The sequence below is a fragment of the Schistocerca serialis genome, chromosome 2 (assembly GCF_023864345.2).
Source record: "Schistocerca serialis cubense isolate TAMUIC-IGC-003099 chromosome 2, iqSchSeri2.2, whole genome shotgun sequence".
NCBI lineage: Eukaryota > Metazoa > Arthropoda > Insecta > Orthoptera > Acrididae > Schistocerca > Schistocerca serialis.
Window position 1 is genome coordinate 230,556,340 of NC_064639.1, and position 22,203 is coordinate 230,578,542.

Consider the following 22,203-nt stretch of genomic DNA (forward strand, 5'->3'; position numbering starts at 1 on the left):
ACAAGTGGACCACCCTGTTGCTGAGCACGCTGCCCAGCATGACATCGTTCATTTCAATGACTGCTTCACAGCCTGTGCCATATGGGTCCTTCCCATCAACACTAGCTTTTTGAATTGTGCAGGCAGGAATTTCCCCTGCAATATATCCTACATTCCTGTAACCCTCTTGACCTCAACTTTTGTTAGTAATTGTCATCATCCATCCAGCCCCTTCCCTGTTTCCATTCCAGCACTACACAGCCCTCATTCCACCAATGCACCCAGTCTTTTTAGTTCATCTCCCAACCCTCTGTCTAAACTCCCAACTGCTCCTAGCTGTCCTACCCTCTAACTGACGGGGAACATGTACACCATCCTTATTAGTTGCATGAAGTTAGAGGAGACATTTACCCATATCCAACCAAAATATACCCAATATACTAATCAGGAACTATCCATTCACAACAAAAAAACTAAAGCTGTATATGTACAAAGGTCATGTGTTTAAGGACATCAAACTACTTAATTCACATGTATCTAAACCATGTGGAATTTGTGATGAACATTCTGATTATAATGCATGAAGCATCTTTTCACTACTGATGAGGCAACCTTCCCTCTGTTCTGTTCAGTGAATAGAGTGGTAGAGCTTGTTGTAAGAATCAGTGGGTTGTTTAAGAATGTCAGGAACAGATCCAAGCAATAATCAATGTGATTAAACCCTTACTTTTCTGTGATGAGAGTCACAGCAAATAATTTTCCTGATGCTACTTCCTAATTGCAAGAAATTCAGCTGAAAATAATTTTCCAATTGGATATGTGTTGCTGCACTGGTAGTAGCTTCCCAGATACAAGGATGGAAAAGCAGACACAGCAGATTCATGGTGTTTGCCTTGTGTGTGACAAAAACTGTGGCTCAGCTCCAGGTCAGTAACATAGCAACAGGCACTTGGAATTTCAGACAATCAGACACAGTGTGTGTCAGGGTTTTTATATACACAGATTATCATTAAATTTTTACAATGTTTTATACTTACAATTCAGTTACTCCGCAAGCCATAAAAATTGCTTCCCCAATAATGGAATACAAGAAGTATATAGCATCCAGTTTTGGAGACTACAGAGATATCTCAATCTTAATTGACATTGTAGAGTTAATAAACGCTTTAGTTCATTTATGTTTTCAATATGTATGACTTAAAAAATTAGAAATCAGTTTATTCTGGATAACTGAATTCAACAGTGAAGTACAGAAATCCTTTTTGTGACATTCAGCTTCCAGGTCTGATATTTTTGGAATATAGCTACATCTATACTTCTCAAGCCACACTGTGGGATGCGACAGAAGGTACTTCATGCATGACAATCATTTCCCTTTCCTTTCTCCATTCATGAGTGGTATGAGACACAAGGGAGTATCAGTAAGCCTCTGCGTGAACTCTATGATTTTCTAGTAGTTGTCATTTCACAAGACTTGTCTGGAAGGAAGCAATACATGCTCAAGTTTTCTGGAAACACCCATCCTTGGAATTTTAACAGTAAATCTCTTTCAGTGATGCATAACAACACTCTTGTAACACCTGCCACTGGAGTTTGCTGAGCATCTCTGTAATGCTCTCATAATCACTACATTAACTCGTGACAAAACACACCACTCTCTCTCTCTCTCTCTCTCTCTCTCTCTCTCTCTCTCTCATGATCAATTACATTTCCTTCAGATTCCTTTAGATTCTTTCAATGAATATCAGCCTGGTATCTTTTTTTCTTAAAACTAGTTTCACATGATCATTACACTTATGCCGCTTTAGTCAGTTACTCCTAGATATTTTTATGGTTGTTGTCATTTTCAGTGATGTTTCATCAATAGTGTAACCAAATAGTAATGGGTCTCTCTGCCAATTTATGTGCAATATGTTACATTTATTTGTGTTAATTGTCAACTGCCAGATCCCTCACCAATTGTCAGTTCTCTGAATCTTCCTGCATTTGCTACAGCTTTCTGATGTTGAAACCTTTTTACAGCCAACTGGATTGTCCACAAATTGCTTCAAGGAGCATCTGATGTTATCTGCTAATCATTTATATGTATTTTAAATAGTAATGGCCCTGTAATACTGCCTTGGAGTACTCCCACGGCTACTTTTACTTCTTTTGGTTTAATCCCACGGAGAATGATATGTTGAGTTCTACTTGTGCTAGAGGGAAATTATAAGAAGTATTTTGAGGCATTTTGAAGATCTGTTAACAACACAGAGCTTTACCTGGCATGATCCTATTGGAGGTAGTCTGCTGTCCATTCCTCTGAGCTTTGAACTGACTTACCTTGGCAGTTACATGTGGGCTTACAGTTTAATGTGGACTTTGAACCAAGCCACGAGTCAACATTTTTCGCATCAATAAACTTTGCCAGGCATGAAAGAACTGATTGGAGAGAGATAAAACTCCTAAGATTGGCTAGGGATTGAACCAGAGATCTTTGGATCCATTGTCTGACATGTTTCTGCTGTGCCACAGCTGATATTGGTCTTACAACATTTTTCAAAGACCACTTTAAAAACCTTCACATTTTGACAACTGCTTCACAGTTCATATATTAGTTAATGTCCTTTATAATGGAAGGAAACATTCCACGTGGGAAAAATTATATATAAAAACAAAGATGAGGTGACTTACCGAACAAAAGCGCTGGCAGGTCGATAGACACACAAACAAACACAAACATACACACAAAATTCAAGCTTTCGCAACAAACTGTTGCCTCATCAGGAAAGAGGGAAGGAGAGGGGAAGACAAAAGGAAGTGGGTTTTAAGGGAGACGGTAAGGAGTCATTCCAATCCCGGGAGCGGAAAGACTTACCTTAGGGGGAAAAAAGGACAGGTATACACTCGCACACACGCACATATCCATCCACACATACAGACACAAGCAGACATAAGCAGACACAAGCAGACAGACTTGTGTCTGTATGTGTGGATGGATATGTGCGTGTGTATACCTGTCCTTTTTTCCCCCTAAGGTAAGTCTTTCCGCTCCCGGGATTGGAATGACTCCTTACCCTCTCCCTTAAAACCCACTTCCTTTCGTCTTCCCCTCTCCTTCCCTCTTTCCTGATGAGGCAACAGTTTGTTGCGAAAGCTTGAATTTTGTGTGTATGTGTGTGGACAAGACATTGTTAAGTAAGAAATTGATTAAGGTGAGGAGAAACACTTTCAAGTGAGGTTTGGCTCACACTTGATTCATGGTAGCTACACCATGTGGTAGATTTGGTGTAGTGAGAAATGAATGGTAATGTGTGAGTGAAGGGGGATGAGCACAGATTTCAGATGGTCTAGGAAGTGGCTTTGGTTCAAGGAAATTCATATGCTGGGTAACCAAAGAAAAGACACATTCATGGGTGTTTTTACATGAGCAGCTACAGCCAGGGATAGGTCACTAATTTTCAATTGCTCTGTTTATAACAATATTTTGAAAACAATAGATCACTACTCACCATACAGAGGAAATGAGGAGTCACAGACAGGCACAATGAAAAGACCATTGTACATTCAGTTATAAAGACTGCCACGCATTTTAGCTCATAATATTTTTGTTATTCCATCCTGGCCTTCCCATTGTTTGGTTTTGCCTGTCAACCTTTTATCTGTTTTTCCCCTGCAGTGAAATGAATGCAGCACTCCCTTCTCAGTACACATTGAGGCCTTATCTATTATATTATAAACACTCTGCATCCCAGAGATCCTCATCTATGATGAGCTCTATGGAACATTGGGAATGGTTGGGCGGTACCCTTATTTCACCGATCCTTTAGATGTCAGACCTACTTATCAAGCAATATGTCTGCTATATTGCATATTTTATGAGCCTTTATAGCTTTGGGCCTGGCTCCATAGCACAGTGGTCAGCATGTCTGGCTGCAACACAGAGGCCCGTGTTCAATACCCAATACTGCCAGGGATTTTTCCTTAGTGGGTGGACTGGTTACAGGGTACACTCAGCCTCATGAGGCCAACTGAAGAGATACTTGAATGAGAAATAGTGGCTCTGAGGTTAAAAAAGCCAACAGCAGCCAGCAGAGTGGTGTGTGACCCCATGTTCCTCCATACCACATCCAATGATGCCATTGGCAGTGGATGACATGGCAGTCAATCAATCCTAATTTACCCATCTTGGACAGGATGCAGAGCTTTATAACTTTGTATCTTGTCTTTAAGGGCCTTTTTTATCTACCTTAGTTTATTGCTAAAGAATTTAATTGGTTAAGTAAGCTATATGTTTCTACGAAAGGCAAATATTAATCCAAGGATAATTTGGGTGATACTTTAACTTAATACTACAGTGGAGCACTTGTTATGAGGCTCAGTTATTGCATTAACTGACGGATCTGTCAGTCTTTGGTAGAATATTTTATACATTATGAATGAAAAACCACACATCACTGGTGCAATATTGTACAATATTATATATTACAATATTGTAGAATATTACACCAGCACCATATCTTTTTTAATTTATGGTAAGACTGGGTAATCTTGAAAATTGATGAGAAGAATAGGATTTATGACAATCATCATCCATATTTAAAATTTTTGTCTCTGTAATGACATGAAAAGTCAGTATTTAAACAGGTATTGCCATTAATAATAGTACGTAATGTAAATCAATTTTCATATGCACCAAAGTACATAATTCTCTATAAATTTTACAGTATTGCTCCGTCGATGGTTCTTGTAAATGCCAGGATTCACGTAATAACACTTATAGCTGTCTGCGGCGTATATCAGCTGCAGAAAATATCCTGTACTGCCAGTTTGATGATGATGAGGTAAAGTACCTTTTTGCTTTTTTCCCCCTATTTATTGTGCTTTGTAACCAAACAATGTTTATATGTCAACAAATACACTGTAGCCACCTGAAATACAGCTTATTCCATGCTAATGACCTCAACCTATTCCATCGCACATCCACCTAAACAACATCCTTGTCCTCCTAGTCCATCCCTATGTCACCCCCCCTTCTCCCCCCCCCCCCCCCCCCCCCCCCCGCCACACACACACATACATCATGCCCAAGAGCATATACCTGGTGCAATTGTCCCATAGCTAACTGTGCTACAACTACTGCGCACGTGAGGTTTTGACAACTTCCAGATGTTTAACCCATTAATGGCCACCACCAAACTGGGACCAGCAGTATCATGCCATCACACTCGTGACCTCAGCTGCTGGTTCAGTGGCTGTGCCATTTGGGTCCTTCTCGCATCACATTCAGTAGCTGGGCACTGTCCTCTGCCACATACTCTGGTTCTGCAAATCCCTTAACCACAGCCTCCACTGCTTGTGGGGGATGGGGGTGAGGGAGGGAGGGAGGGAGGGAGGGAGGAAGGGAGGGAGGGAGGGAGGGAGGGAGGGAGGGAGGGAGGGAGGGAGGGAGGAAGGGAGGGAGGGAGGAAGGGAGGGGGGGGGGGGGAAGAGAGAGAGAGAGAGAACAAATGCTTGAACATCTGAGAGATATTCTGGACCTGACATTCATATCCATGTGAATTGTTAGATCTCAAGCTGCTACAATTTATCATAAAAAAGTGACTTGTCTTATTCAGATGGGCAGTAAGCCTGGAACAACATCATCTGGCTCTCTGTGAATTATAGTACTTAAGGAAGGAAGAGTAGGGTTTCACACCTACAATGATATTGAATTTATACGTATACTGTGTATTAGTTCTGATAAACTTTCATGCTGATTTGCTTGGTGGATATTGCACAACATGCTGAGATCGTTCAGTTAACGGTTGTTAATGTAAATCACTTGGAACTTTGCAAAGTAAGATACTGACTTCAGTTCTGATGGACACACAAGTAAGAAAACAACTTGAAGTATAGTATTGCCAATCTGCCAACACATTCAAAAATTTGTTGAATATTTCCGCCTTAAATAAGATAACATTTTGAGGAGATTTATGTGAATTCTGCTGAAAACTATTAGTACACAAAACAAATTGATGATTAATTTATGTCAGTGTGTGTGTGTGTGTGTGTGTGTGTGTGTGTGTATCAACAGCTGCAACATATCGATAGCTGCAACATATGTCAGACAGTCAAGCCATGAAATACTATACATCCCTCAGACATGCCGTGTAAGCAGGAGATCCTGGGTTCGAGTCCCGATTGTGTCACACATTTTCACCTGTCTCCATTGATATATATCAACGCCCATCAGCAGTTGAAGACATAAATATATATAGTGCTAATGTCCGAAAGAACAGACGCCATATCTATATAAGTATATAGTTCTGGCAATACTGGCCATGACCTTCCTCTCTGTGCGGATGCACACACATTACCCGAACCCTTACGGGACTTGGTAAGAATGTCTTCCATGAGTAATGAGTGTGCTGCTTAGGGACACTACGAATGTAGTGTGTGGATATATAAGGTGAGAATGTGGGTCTCGCGGGAGGTGTGCGCGAGATATTCCTGGCAGTTGCACTATCCTCTGTGCCCTCAGTGTCTCAGATGGATAGAGCATCTGCCATGTAAGCTGGAGATCCCGGGTTCGAGTCCTGGTCGGGGCACACATTTTCACCTGTCCCTGTTCATATGTATCAATGCCTGTCAGCAGCTGAAGGTATTAATATATAATTCTAATTTCATACCACACTACTGTTTGGCAAAATAAGAAAGGTGTACTGCTACACTTTGCTATCAGTTGTGTTCCTTGTGACCTGAAAATGACAAGATATTTTCTATTTTTCTTTCATTTCAGACTCGAAATTGCTATATCATATTGCAATTTTAGGGTTTTACAAATTTTGGCACAGTTATCTTACTGTATTAGATGTGTCAAGACACATATTTTCTTCACTAATGCTGTTTAACTAGTATATGCAGATTTTATTTTACTTCACCATGAAAACAAAAAGCTTATGATATCAGCTACTGTGTTGTTATATGTATCATATTCTTCAGCTGCTGCTGTTGTCTTCAAACCGAAAACTGGTTTGACGTAGCCTTCCATGCTACTCTATCCATGGAAACCTTTTCATTTCTGAATAACAACTGTAACTCGCATCCATTTGAACCTGCTTACTGTGGTTGTCTCTTGGTTTCCCTCTGAATTTTCAATCGCCACACTGCCCTCTCACACTAAGTTCCTTGATGTCTCAGAATGTGTCCTATCAACTGATCCCTTCTTTTAGTCAAATGATGCCCCAAATTTCTTTTCTCCCCAATTTTATGTTCTGTTCATGCAGCCACTCAACTTCACTAATCCCCACTACATCTAACTTCAACTTTTATCTATACATCTACATCATACTCCACAAGTCACCGAATGGAGTGTGGCAGAGGGTACTTTCAGTACCACCATCTGATCCCTCCAACCCTGTTCCACTTGTGAATAGTTCTTGGGAAGAACGATTGTTGGTAAGCCTCTGTATTGGCTCTAATTTCTCGAATTTCCTGTTGTGGTCAATATGCGAGATGTATGTGGAGGGGAGGGGGGGGGAGTAATATGTTGTCTGACTCCTCCTGAAAAGTGCTGTCCTGAAATTTCAGTAGCAAATCTCTTCGTGATGCACAATATCTCTCTTGTAACGTCTGCCATTGGAGTTTGTTTAGCATCTCCGTAACGCTCTCTTGCCTGCTAAACGATTCCGTGATAAAACGCGCCGCTCTTCGTTGTGTCTTCTCTATCTCCTCCATCAGTCCTACCTGAAAGGGATCCCAGATAGATGAACAATACTCAAGAATCTGGCGAACAAGTGCCTTATAAGCCACTTCTTTTGTGGATGAGTTACATTTCCTTAAGATTCTTCTGATGAATCTGAGTCTTGTGTCTGCTGTTTTATATGGTCATTCCACTTAAGGTCGTTCTGGATAGTGACACCTAGATATTTTACGGCAGACATTGTCTCCAGCTGTTTGTCATCAATAGTGCAGCCGTACAGTAGTGGATTTCTTTTCCTATGAATACCCAATATGTTACATTTATTTACGTTCAGGGTCAAATGCCAGAGTCTGCACCATTCATTAGTTCTCTGCAGGTCATTCTGCAAATTCTTACTATCTTCTGGCGTTGCTACGTTTGTATAGACAACTGCATCTGCAAATAGCCTTAAAGAGCATCTGATGCTTTCTATTAGATCATTAATACATATTGTGAACAGCAACGGTCCTATCACACTTCCACGTGTTACTCCGGATATTACCTTTATATCTGTCGATTTAGTTCTGTTAAGAGTGACGTGTTGAGCTCTATCTGCAAGAAAGTCTTGAATCCAATTGCAGGTCTGCTTCAATACTCCATAAGCTCGTATTTTTTCCATTAAATGGCAATGCGGGATGGTGTCAAACGCCTTACTGAAATCAAAGAACATGCCATCAGATTGAGCACCATTGTCCTCTGCACTGTGGATCTCGTGGAGGAACAGAGCGAGCTAAGTTTTGCAGGATCTCTGTTTGCAGAATCCGTGTTGGTTTTTATAGAGGAGCCGTTCATTTTCCAAGAACGTCATAATTCTTGAGCATAAAACATGTTCCATAATTCTACAACAGATTGAAATCATCGATATAGGTCTATAATTGTGTGAATCTGTCTTACGGCCTCCCTTAAAAATGAGAATGCCCTGCACTTTTTTTCCAGGCTTTAGGTACCTTTTGTTGCTAAAGCGATATACGATAAATTACTGCTAGAAGGGGAGTAAGTTCTTTTGCATAATCTTATAGGTATCTCATCTGGTCCCAAAGCCTTTCCACTACTAAGCGATTGTAGCTGCATTGAAATTCCGCTATCGATTATCTCAATATCTGCCATTTTGACATTCGCACGACAATTGAAAGGAGGGGCAGTGTTACAATCTTCCGTGGTGAAACAACTTTGGAAACCCGAATTCAGTGTTTTGGCCCTCTCTCTGTTATCTTCTGTTTCGGTGCCGGTGTGGTCGCTGAGAGAATGAATAGATGATTTTGACCCACTTACTGATTTTACATATGACCAAAATCTTTTAGGGTTTTTACTCAGGTCGGTTGACAATGTCTTAACTTTCGAAATCATTGAACACTTCTCTAATTGCTCTCCTTACGGTCATTTTCACTTTGTTCGGTTTTTGTTTGTTCATCTAGGTTTTTACTTCTCACAAATCTGACATGAAGTGCTCTTCATTTGTGTAGCGCTTTTCTAAGATGGCTATTAAATCATGGTGGAGCTTTTCATCCATTAAAACCTTACTCGGAACGTACTTGTCTAGGGCATATTGAACGATGCATTTGAAATTTTTCCATTTGTTCTCCACATCTTCGTCCCCATCACCGAATATTTGATGCTGATTGCTGAGATATTCTGAAATTTGTATCCTGTCACCCTTGCTGAGCAAATATGTCTCCCTACATTTCTTAACATTCCTTGTAGGACCTGTCGTCATAGATGCTGTCACAGACTTATGATCATTGATACCTTCCTCTACATTAACTGATTCAATAAGTTCAGGTCTGTTTGTTGCCAGAAGGTCCAAGATGTTACTGTCACGAATTGGTTCTCTAACTATCTACTCAAGGTAATTTTTGGACAAGACATCCCGAACAAGGCCACACGATTCCCTGTCTCTGGGACCAGTTTTGATGCCATAACACTCCCAATCTATACCTGGCAAGTTGAAGTCACCCTCTACTACAATGGCATGATCAGGAAAATTACTAATGATATTCTGCAAGCTCTGTCTGAAGCATTCTACAACTACAGATCCTGACCCAGGTGGTCTATAAAAGCATCCGATCACCATTTTTGACCGTTCTTTGATACTCAGTTTCATCCAGATAAATTCACATTCAGAATCCGTGATAACCTTGCTAGATTTTATCAAATTTTTTACTGCAATAAACATGCCACTATTGGTGACTAACCTATCCTTACGATAAACATTCCCATCTGAACTTAGGATTTCGTTGTCACTGACGTCTGGCTTCAACCAGCTTTCTGTTCCCAATGCTATTTGTGCATTATAACCTTCAATAAGTGATGCAAATTCTGGGACCTTTCCTTAGATGCTCCCACAATTTACTAAAATCATACTAATCTTTTCTATCTCTTAACTGTGAGGACCAAGATTCTCTGAGGTTGCTGTGGCTGATTTTACAGGCAAAGCGTGTTTGCTCCCATGTGCACACCACACATACTCCGCTATTGTAGTAGCTGCTTCCTGCATGTAGTGCACACTTGACCTATTAAGGGGAACCCTACAATTCTGCTCCTGATAGCAGAGGTCAAGAAATTTGCATCCAATACTGTCGCAAGGCTGTCTGAGCCCCTGAGGCTCATTTAAATTAATGTCAAATAATCAACTCTTTTTATACAGAAATATCTAAGCAAAATTCATATGAAAGTCCAGAATATGTTGTCAGGTCAAAAAACATTTTCAGACAGAATAACAAACAAATCACTGAAGATAGCACATAGAGTGATGAACCATGAATATGTAAAAGGAAGATAAATTAATTATGCCTTGCATGGGATGGGAATTTTCAATTTTTCTTTACAAGCCTATCAATTAATAAGACCTACTGTATCCAAAGGTGACTGTTTTCAACCCATTCCAGACAACAGATATTTAAATCCACTATCCTAGTTATGCCTATTCTGAGAAGTTAAATTTTGCCACATTCTGTATGCATTTATGCATCCTTGATCTTAGCCAATTAGCTTTGTAACATTGCAGTGTTTATTCATTATTATACACCCTACACTCTACATTTATATTTACTGTTTCCATATCACTTGATATCAATTCTGTTTTTCTACATCCTGTCACAATTATCAGTGATTGTCACTGTAATAATGGTATATTAATGAACACTTTCAAAGTCACTATTAAATATCCTGTGCAACATTGACTTCAAATTCTACCAATAGACTGTTGTGCTTATACTGCTCATTCACTACACAAAGATATTTTGTGATTGACCATAACTGAAGATTGTCCACATTGTTTTGTCCACCACCTTTGTGACAGTATACATCTTCAAGACTGGTGCTAAGGTGTGACTTTACAACACTGTTGCATTTGTCACAGGAGTGGGATTAGTTAACTCTTCCATGAGTTCCACATTAGTACAGTCTAAAATTATGAAATCCAGATATAAATTAATAACTGACATTTATTTGTAGTAACTTTTGGTCTGCAATAAAAGACAGGTAGGTGCTGTTTGTATATTCCACTTAAATTAAATGAAATAATTATTGATTGATGCCACAGCATTAGACATTTTACTTTATCTACATGAAAGGACCTAACAATAGCAAATACACTACATGCAAATCCACATTCCTGCTCTGACCTTTCACACCTCTGTGCTCTCACAGTCTCATTATGGTTGCAGGTTACATTATTACAATGACACTCACAACAATGCCTAGCTTTTAACATCATTCATTAATGATTGTTCAAAATTAAGCCTTCACACAAAGCGTATCCTAGCAATGCGTGAGCACTGAAACCTCATAGCTTTCATAAACATCTGGTTATGTATGCATGGAATGCCTTTTGTTTTTATTTTCATTTAGTAAACAAGTGAGTACTTACTGTGCATGTGCGTAAATAATCTAAATACGATGATTTGAAAACTGGTGAACAGAACCCACCTCATCCAACAGTGAAGGAAACAAATCAAACTGCTACTATTTTTTCTATATTCCCAACATGTACAAATAACATGAGAAAATATGTATGAGCTATCTTAACTGTACTGTTTATAGTTGTCTTTGAGAAAACATGAACACTTAATAGATTAGAGCAGAAAGTTTTTATTTTACATATTGCTTATGATGTGAAGAGTTTACAATCTGATTTATTTTTATTTGGTTTTCAGGCTTTCAAGGAAGCATATGACATCAATGCAGACCCAGATCAATTAAACAACTTAGCATACCAGCTGAGTGCAAATGTAGTGAGTGAATATGAAAGTACACTGCAGTACATGTCCACATGTGCAGGAGCAGCATGCAACAGTCCACCAAAACAATGAGAGTGCTGCACAGTTGTACAATGATGTGCAAAATAAATACAATTTTTACGTAATAATAAATTTCACCTAATAACAGAACAGAAAAAGAAGGAAGGAATATTAGGGTTTAACATCCCATCAAAACTGAGGTCACTAGAGATAGAGCAAAAGCTGGGAGTTTGTCAAGGGCGGGGAAGGAAATTGGGCATGCCTTTGAAGGAACCACCCCAACATTTTTCTGGAGCAATTTAAGGGAAGCACAGAAAACCTAAATTTGGATAATTGTACACAGATTTAAATCATCATCCTCCTGAATGTGAGTACAGCATGCTGACCACTATGCAATCTCACTTAATGTTAACAGAACAATACTGAGAAAAAATACTTATACTTGGTACAGTTAAGTCAGGTAAATGATGCTTCATTTGAACTACAAAAGTCTTCATGATGAATGGGTGTCATGCACACAAAATGTGAACGAGCAACTGATGAATGTGCAGGTGACAGCACAATATCTGCACCAATGTCACGTCATGAGGAGCATCTGCTGGATGGAATGTAGTGGCTTCCCAGCCTCAGTACGGAGATGAGTATGGGGGCTTGTTCTCTAATCTTCAGTAGTCAATCTAATGCTCTCTTGATAAATGGCATTTATCTTTTTAAGATATGAAGAGTGTGTGAATCCAAATATGCTACAACAACAACTGAGGTGGGACCAAAAAATATTTCTCTATTCTTCCCATCTCGTTACAGGAACCTAACCAAACCCTTAGAAGTTGGAGCAGACCTCCTCAGGGCACGTTATGTGTGGTGAAACAATACAGGAACACATTAAAATTGACATGCACAGCTTTATTCATGAAAAATTTAATACCAGTATTCTTTGCTCTTTTCTTCAACCTCTTCAGCATCAGCTACAGCTGATGACATTTAGTTGCTTGCTGTGAGGAGGTATCTGATATGAAGGAGAGACCCTTTTTATGTTGCTTCCAGTTGTATTATGTTGCTCAGACTAGAATGGCAGCTTCTGTGTCTACCTTGGAAGTTATTCAGAAGATTATTTTTTTCCCAGAAGCCAAACAAGGCTGTTGATGATCATCTGCAAAACAGTCTCTCTCACATGCTGGCAAAATCACAATATCTTTCTTACAGGATTTTGTAAACTGTCCAGCTACCCAGATCCCTTTAAAAAGTTCCTCGGACATTTCATTTCCTTGAGGGTTCAGTTGTAGCAGTACCCCCTGCCCCCCCCCCCCCCCCACCTGCCCCACAAATTCTGCCAGGGCCAAGTAGTATATTCTTTTCAACAGACAAGACAGATATTAATTCCCTAGACACATCCATATTCAAATACAAAGATATGTAACGGGCAGAATACAGCACTGTGCTCGGCTATGCCTGTATAAGGCAACAAATGTATGGCACAGTTGTTAGATTGGTTATTGCTACTACAATGGCAGGTTATCAAGATTTAAGTGAGTTCCAATGTAGTGGTATAGACAGTGCATGAGCAATGGGACACAACATCTCTGAGGTAGCAATAAAGTGGGGATTTTCCTGTATGAACAGTTCACGAGTGTACTGTGAATATCAGGAGTCTGGTAAAACATCAGATCTCAGATATCACTGCATCCAGAAAAAGATCCTGCAAGAATGGGACCAACGATGACTGAAGAGAATCATTCAACATGACAGAAGTGCAACCCTTCTGCAAATTGCTGCAGATTTCAATGCTGGGCCATCAACGAGTGTGAGCGTGTGAACCATTCAACAAAACATCATTGATATGGGCTTTTGGAGCCAAAGGCCCATTCGTGTACCCTTGATGACTGCATGACACAAAGCTTTACACCTCACCTGGGCTTGCCAACACTGACAATGGACTGTTGATGACTGGAAACATGTTGCCTGGTCAGATGAGTCTCGTTTCAAGTTGTATCGAGCAGATGGATGTGTACGAGTATGGAGACAACCTCATGAATCCATGGACCCTGTATGTCAGCAGGAGACTGTTCAAGCTGGTGAAGGCTCTGTAATGGTGCCGGGGGTATGCAATTTGAGTGATATGGGATCCATGATATGTCTAGATATGACTGACACATGACATGTACGTAAGCACCCTGTCTGATCACCTGCATCCATTCATGTCCTTTGTGTATTCCAACAGACATGGGCTATTCCAGCATGTCCCGAATTGCTACACAGTGGCTCCAGGAACACTCTTCTGAGTTTAAACACTTCTACTGGCATTCAAACTCCACAGACATGAGCATCTTTTCTCCATGGTTGCTGGCGGTGTTGTGATGTTGTCTCACACTAAATGTTCTTTATACAGACATTCTACCACTCTCCACTCAGTTAGATGTGGTGACCATGCAAGAACACCATTTCAATGTACAGGTGCTGTTATAATTGTACCTTTCCCTCAACAATCTTCGTGATCGGCTACTATTCTCTTGTGGCTGGAAGAGAATGATTTACTGGACTTAGAAACTAATGAGATGAATTCTTTCCACTTCTGATTTTTTCCCAGGACTTGGTCCTCCTTATCTAAAAGGCAAATAGTTGTCTCTTGATGGACTAGAGTGACATTCTCCATTCCACCAGGGCACAGACTGCCTCTTTTGCTCTCCTGATTTCTATGGCAGTGCTTCTCAGCCTTTCCCTATTCATGGACCAATTCTCAATCACAGTTTTCATCGCACCCCTTCCCCCATTTTGTTTCATATGATAACAATATTTAAATACACTGTTTGATTTGTGATGGTATGTACCGGAATCCTGCACCAGAACTTCTGAAAAAAAGCATAAATGCAAATTTTGAGATGTGGTACAACAGAACTTTATTTTTTACCAGTACAAATGTTGTATTTGCTCTTTTAAAATGTACGGAAAAAGATTAAAACACTGCTTTAGGAAGTCTAAATTTAAAATACACTGCTCCGAAAGGTCGTAGCAATATAACCTTTTTTAATACAAACACACGCGCGCCTCTGCGTGCATGTGGGAGGGGGCGTGCATATGAAAATACTCCTGAAGTTATCTTACCTGACAAAGAAGAAGTATTCATTGAGTTCACAGCAAGTGGCATAATTAAGAGACAATTTAGTAATACTAAGCTCTCTGAATTTTAGACAGGGTGGATTGATGAGTTTTCTGCATTCAAAACAACAGCACTTTATGTACTGTTACCATTTTTAACACCCTACTTTTTCAAAACTGGGATTTCTGCATTTGCTGGTTTGAAAACAAAATACAGATCTTAGCTAAACACACAAAAAGAACTCTGAAAGATTATTTCTAACACCAAATCCTCCTTCAAAAAACTTTGCTCTGTGAGATTGGCCCTATGGAGTAACTAATAATTATAAAACCTGCTTTTAGAGTAGTACTAAGTTAATTATTAGATGCATTGTGTAATACTGCTACAGTCCTCTTTATAAGTGGGTTATATCAGTATAAATATGAATTTTAATTTCTTATTTTATCAGAATGTGTACTGCTTTTCTTTTCTTTCAGTAATATGATCAGTTTATGAATTCACATTTTTTTCTTTTCTATAAGCTCGTGCCTAACCATTTAGCATTACCATGACCCCCCCCCCATACCCACAGGTTGAGAATCACTGTCTATGAGATGGTTGCATCAACGCCAAGGCAAGTCAAGTTGATGACGTGGCTCACAAATTCCTACACATTGCCTTCATGTTAAAACATACACAGCTGGAAGTGCAGCTTCTATTTAGTCATTTTGAGCATCATTTTGGCAGCTTCCTTTCCTTTTGGGTTCTGTTCTTTGTGGGAAGAGTAATCAAATTGGAATCCTACTAATGTAATACACATGTGTCTCTGACCAGTGAAATGACTGCCCACTGTATTCCACATAGAAGATGAAGGAGAAACAGATAATGATGCAGAAGAAGACATATATCACTAATGTAACACATAATTTAAACAAAAATGTTCATCTGCATTGTAACAGTTAGATGTCTGATTTCAGTATATACAACAAAATAACAAAACATGTGGTAATGAGATTTAAAGTATAAAAACCAGTCAAGTGAATAAACTGTCCTAACAGTGGCTGTGGGAAGATCATTCACTGTCTTCCTCAATTGTTTCAATCAAGGACCCCCACAAGCATAGTTAAGATTAACAGTGCCTTACAATTCAGTTTAACTCTGATTTGTACAACCACAATAACAGAAAAATAATATTCAAATAGACTTTGTCTTGTTAAAATTTAGAGTGGATTCTTAAAATTTAGACAGGATTCTGTATTCTGCTGTGGAGGTTTGTTTTCAGTGATGAACCAGTATTCATTTGTCTATAAAATGTAAATAGGTACAAGGGTACGATCTGGGGAACAGTATTATGGAACTTTAAAGACATTCCTGAGAGTTCATTATTTCTATATGTGCTATGCGAAAGTATTATGCCATTTCTTCCTAATAGAAGGAAGGAAAGTTGGTGGGAGAGAACTGTAGGATTCCTCTGGATAGGTGAGAGTGCACTACACAGAAGAAACATTTACTTAAGGCTAGGTCATACTTTGTGGTCTTCTGATAGAAGGCTCACCGGTCAAAATATGCAGAGTGCAAAACTGATCATGTACAAAGTACAGGCACTTGAAATACCAAGATTTTAACAGCACATTGCTCTGAATTTACCAACCTCTCCAGAAAAGCTGTCATACCCAGAGTATACTCTGAAATGAAAGGTGAACAAAAGCCAAGTAGACAGCTCCAAAATATTTAACAAGACATGGAACATATACCGACAGGATATCGTCATATGAGAGGGAGTGTTCATGGCAGTCAACAAAAAGATTATGTCTCTAAAATTGTGTCTCATTGCAAAGTTATCTGAACATGAGTAACCAGACAAGGTCAACTCAAATTAATCATCTAATTTTTTACCACCTACCTGATTACACTATAACAGCTGTTGAATCATTCAAAGAAAGTCTATACTCAGCAGAGTGGAAGTACCTTAATCACACAGTATTAGTTGGAGGTGACTTTAACCCATCAAGAAGAGACTGGGATGCTGCACATGGTACAGACAGATAACCTTGTGCAGTTCTGAACCTTTCTCTAAAAACAAACAAATAGTGAGACAACCCACACATAACGGAAATATTTATTACCTAGAGAAGCTACAAACAGGCCTGAACTTATCGACAGTGTCAGTAGAGACACAGGGATTAGCAATCGTGGTATTACAGCTGAAATAATTAAAAAAGTTAATAAACCTATCAAGAAGTCTGGGAAGATTTTATGATGGAAAGAGCACGTAAAAGTTGTTAGCATCCTGCTTAGACAATGAATGGACATCATTCAGTTCCTATATGATGGACATAGAGGAATTATGTGCAAAGCTTAAATCGATTGTTAATCTTGTTCTGGAGCACTGTGTATCTGGTAAGTGGATTAAGGATGGAAAAGACCTACTGTGGTTTAATAACAAAATGTGAGAAAACAGATTGTTGTAGCACTCTTGGTTCAAAAATGAACTTAGACATGTCAACATTCAAAAATTGGTAGAAACTTATGCATCTGTAAAAGGTGTGATCCACACAACTTCCACACTCATAGATTAGTGAAAGAGATAGTTAAGAATCCTAGAAAATACTGATAATATGTAAAACAGCTGAGTGGATCCAAGGCTACTCTTAGACCAGTCAATTGTGGCAAGAGTAGACAGCAAAAGGAAAATTGAAGTTTTAAATTTTCACGATACATTCCACAACGGAATGTATTGGTTTTGTTGAAATGAGGCGAAAATGTAAATTAATGCTCATGAGTTAAAAAAAAAAAAAAAACAGTCTCTGGTTGCTGAAGCTACAATGCGAGTAGCATATGATGAGAGAGGCAGCCAAGTAGTGGGGATAAGGAGGAGATTGGGGCAGCTAGGGGGAGGGATGGCAGGTTAGGAGTATGAGCTGCTGGTGGAAGTGTTAAGGGACGAGGTTAAGGAGGGTAAGGCAGCTAGCTGCAGTTGGGAGGTTCGACGAAGTGCAGGGGGGGCACAAAAGGAGAAAAGCAGGAAGATTGTGGGTGCATTGGTGGAATAGAGAGCTGTGTAGTGCTGGAATGGGAACCAGGAAGGGGCTGATGGGTAAGGACAATGATTAACGAATTAACGAAGGTGACAATGATTAATGAATTAATGAAGGCTGAGGCTGGGAGGGTTATGGGAACATAGAATATATTCCAGGGACAGTTCCCACCTGCACAGTTCAGGGAAGTTGGTGTTTGTTAGAAGGATCCAGACGGCATAGGCTGTGAAGCAGTCATTGATATGTTGGAGTTAGCAGTCATGTGTGTATGAGACATGCTTGCCTGTGTGTATGAATGGTATGTGTCTCTCTTTTGCAGATGAAGGCTGTGGCCGAATGCTTTATGTAAGTGTCTTTTCATTGTATCTGTCAACAACTTAACATGTCTTTTTTTACAGCAAGTAGCAATCTGCCTTCTCCCACATTGTTGTAATTCTTGCATTGCATACAATGATAGCAAAAGTTATGTTTCCCAATTTGTTTCAATCTAAGAACATAGCTAAACCTTCAATACAGATATTGGCTTCATTAAATGCCCCATCTTCTGCAGTTGTTACACTAACAGCAAAATCATTGTCATGCAAGATTGTCACTTCTAAATCTCCTTTATTGCAATGCTTTTTGTTCTTGCTACTTGCTACACCACATTGCTAACTTCAGTTTTGTGGCTTTATGAGTATCAGCTAACTTTCTTCCACGGTTGTCAGAAAACAAAAGTATGTTGTACTTCGTTGATGATATCTGAGGGCAGTTGCTGTTACCTTAACTCTTTTTACCAGATTTGTTAACAGCCTTTTTTCCATCTAATTCCACAAGTTAACTACCTTTCATGACTGGAAACTGATTTCTGCTTTTTTTCCCCCCTTTGTGAACTGGTTTGTTCTTCTGTTAACATGCTGTTTGCAAAATCCGTCATCATTCTCACAATCATCATTACTTGTGACAGCACACTGCCTCTCTTTCTACCCACGACCATCAATCATTTCATTTGCTAAGTTTGATACCTGTTTGGCACTTCCTTTCCACTCTTCGTAAGTCTTCTGATTCCCATTTTGCAATTTACTTGTTTTATTGTTAGTAACAATGTTGTGATATCTGCAACTCAGAATTTTTGTTTCTTAGATGTAAAATAACACTATTTAGAAGTTCCACAGCTTTTTGTTAACTTGAAGTGTGTTTGTTTAGTTTCAGAATTTCACTATTACGATTCCTACAAATTCCCTTTTTTATGGCAGAAGTGTAATTTCTATTTGCTTGATCATTAAACACAACTGCACTAAATGCCATCTTGAGCAGTAAAACAAAGTATGAAGATGTAGTTGGTTTTTATCAACTTTATAAAATTTAATCAAAAACTTGATGTAGTCTCACAAACCAGTTGTATTATAATTCTGAAAGTGAATGTGGTGCTTTGGATTGGGTTGGCTTGATTTGGTGGAAGAGACCAAACAGCAAGGTCATCGGTCTCATTGATTAGAGAAGGACGGGGAAGGACACACACACACACACACACACACACACACACACACACACAATCACACACACACACACACACACTATGTGTAATGGTTTTTTTACATCAGAATTGGTTTACACTGTGTACATTCAGATAAGAAAAAACACCAAAGTTTAGGTGTTATCACTCACAAAATTTATTAACACTAATGCCAAATAATATTAAGAAATCATCACATTATTTTCAAATGAGCTTACACAGTGAGCTATTGGTTCCACAAAACACATATGTTTGTGGATAAGGCATTTTGGCTCATTGTGAGAGCCAGCTCAACATCTAGCTGACCGTGGGGAAAAAGTAGAGACAGCATATCATATTAGATGGGATACAGACAAAACGACAGTAATTACACAGTAATTTACTGGGTGTTGCCACCACAACAAACAGTTCTGCTAATATTTTCTCAGTGAATTATCTTAAACATTGATCAACTGGAGTTTTTAAGAAATGTGTCATCTGGTCATTAAGGAATTACATTTCAGTCCCACACAAGATGAAAGATATTTTAGTACTTTCACATACCACGATTCTGAATCTGAGGATAAATTGTATGCCAGATTTGTTAACTGGTATGGGTCAGCATTCAGATTGTAAGCTTCTTTGTAGTTCTGAAATATAAACAAAAATGAATTATTAAAACCACATCAAACTGAAAGCAATTTTAGATGCATTAGTGTACTGCCTATTGAGGATATGACTATTAATGATATAAAATTGTGTGCTAAATCTAGACTCGAACTAAAATCCCTGTCTTTTGTGGGAAACTGAGATGGTAATTACAGTGTTACAGGTGCATCTAAACTCAAGTTCTGAATTAGTAAGTGAGGTATGTTTGAACAGCTGAACAGGAGGAGCACTTCTAGGAATGTCGGAGATTTGATACCATTTTCTTCTCCAGCAAACACTTATAAGTTGTTGCAAAGGCTGATTTAGAATGAGCATACTAAAATAATTTACTGGAACAAAAATAAAACTTTTCTCAAGAATGTAGTTCCCAGAGCTAAGAGCCTTATGTATTTAAAAATGTAGGTAACTATTTTAATAATTTAAGGAGTAAAGGTAATAACTCCACAAACAGTAGAAGTGTTGAGTCTTCAAAAGAAACATAAATAAGACAGAGAGCTTTTATAGATTTTGGAAGAATACTTCTGAGCTAGAAAAAGAATTTGCCTGAATACAAAAAGGTCCTCAGTCTTAGTTGTGTCCCTTTTGATGACTCAACACATCTACTATTCATTGTGTTGTCAGGTTACTCCTTAAATTATTTACATTCCAACAGGACTTCCAATTACCATATGTAATTGAGAAATACTAATGTGATCAAGTAAATATTAAGCTAACAACAGGAGATAAATAGCAGCTATTTTGTGTAACTGAGAAAGCAGCTGCATTTTTCTGCTGTTGCAGCTTTCTTTCTAGCTTCCTTATTTAAATTTATCTGGCAAAAACACGAATAGCATTGAGCAGTACAGTGATAGTTACTGTTAATACAGCACACACATTGTTTCTGCGATTTGCTTGTCTTTTGCTAATGTATACTCTGACTCATTCCACATCCCTGAAGGATCAACTTCTAAATGGAAAAGTCTATCGAACCTGATGAATGAATGTATGGATGAATAGGGTGTTATGAATTGTAAAGTAGAGAGCAGGGGGTGGGGGCACAACAAAATGTGAGTGGTATACAAATAGTAGAGGAAAGAAGATGGCTAGTAGAGATGGCAATGACTTAGGGCAACCAAAACTAGACATGTTACGAGAGAAATGAGATTAGATACTAGTTTGGTGTTTATTCTACAAAGTAAGTTAGTGTGTCCTTCTCAGCACAATGTCTGAGTGACCTGCTCAAACCTGTCCCTCCTAGAGGAAGGACCTAACAGTTTCAAAAGCTAAAAATAGTATCCACACTTTTAAATGTATTTACTGAAATTTCACCCCCTGAAAATAAATATTGGCTAGCCAGTCTCCATCCTAGTAATTTTACATCTAAATGCCTACTCTGCAATTCACAATTTCGTGCCTGGCAGTGTGTTCATCGAACTACCTTCAAGCAATTTCTCTACTGTTCCACTCTCAAACAGTGCATGGGAAAAATAAACACTTAAATCTTTCCATGTGACTGCTCTTATTTTATTACAATTATCAGTTGTCCCTATGTAGAAGGGCACCAACAAACTTTTTTTCAAGTTCGGAGGACAAAGTTGGTGACTGAAATTACATGAAAAGATCTGCTGCTATAAAAATGCCTTTGTTTGAATGACTGTGATGCCAACTCATGTATGACATTCATGACACTGTCTTCCCTATTTAGTGACACCAGAAAATGAGCTGCCCTTCTTGGAACTATTTTGATGTGCCTCCTAAGTCCTATCAGATGCAGATCTCACACCATGCAGCAATACTCCAGATGAGGATGGCAAGGTGTAGTATAGGCAGTCTCTCTCATAGATGTGTTGCACCTTCTAAGTGTTCTGGAAATAAATCACAGTCTTTGGTTCACTTTTCCCACAACATTATCTAGGTGGTCATTCCAATTTAAGTTATTCAAAATTGTGATCTTCACATATTTAGCTCAATTCAGTGCTTTTAGATTTGTGTGATTTGTTATGTAACAAAAACTTAGAGGAGATGATAATTCTGTAAGCATGCAATTTGAT

General features: G+C 38.9%; 2 protein-coding genes across 3 annotated transcripts in view; one reads left to right on the forward strand and one right to left on the reverse strand.

Annotated features, from left to right (window-relative positions):
- LOC126455859 (N-acetylglucosamine-6-sulfatase-like) overlaps positions 1–11,992 on the forward strand; it is a 122,227-nt gene extending 110,235 nt beyond the window's left edge. Inside the window, exons 8-9 of the mRNA XM_050091620.1 lie at positions 4,686–4,802; positions 11,836–11,992. Coding sequence (XP_049947577.1) covers positions 4,686–4,802; positions 11,836–11,991 — 273 coding nt within the window. The 3' untranslated portion in view covers position 11,992. The remainder of the gene's footprint in view (positions 1–4,685; positions 4,803–11,835) is intronic.
- A 7,666-nt stretch (positions 11,993–19,658) lies between these two features.
- The window catches only part of LOC126456981 (N-acetylglucosamine-6-sulfatase-like), a 73,385-nt gene continuing 70,840 nt past the window's right edge, over positions 19,659–22,203 (reverse strand). For both annotated transcript variants that reach the window (XM_050092936.1, XM_050092937.1), the window contains exon 9: positions 19,659–20,154. In XM_050092936.1, coding sequence (XP_049948893.1) covers positions 19,999–20,154 — 156 coding nt within the window. In that variant the 3' untranslated portion in view covers positions 19,659–19,998. The remainder of the gene's footprint in view (positions 20,155–22,203) is intronic.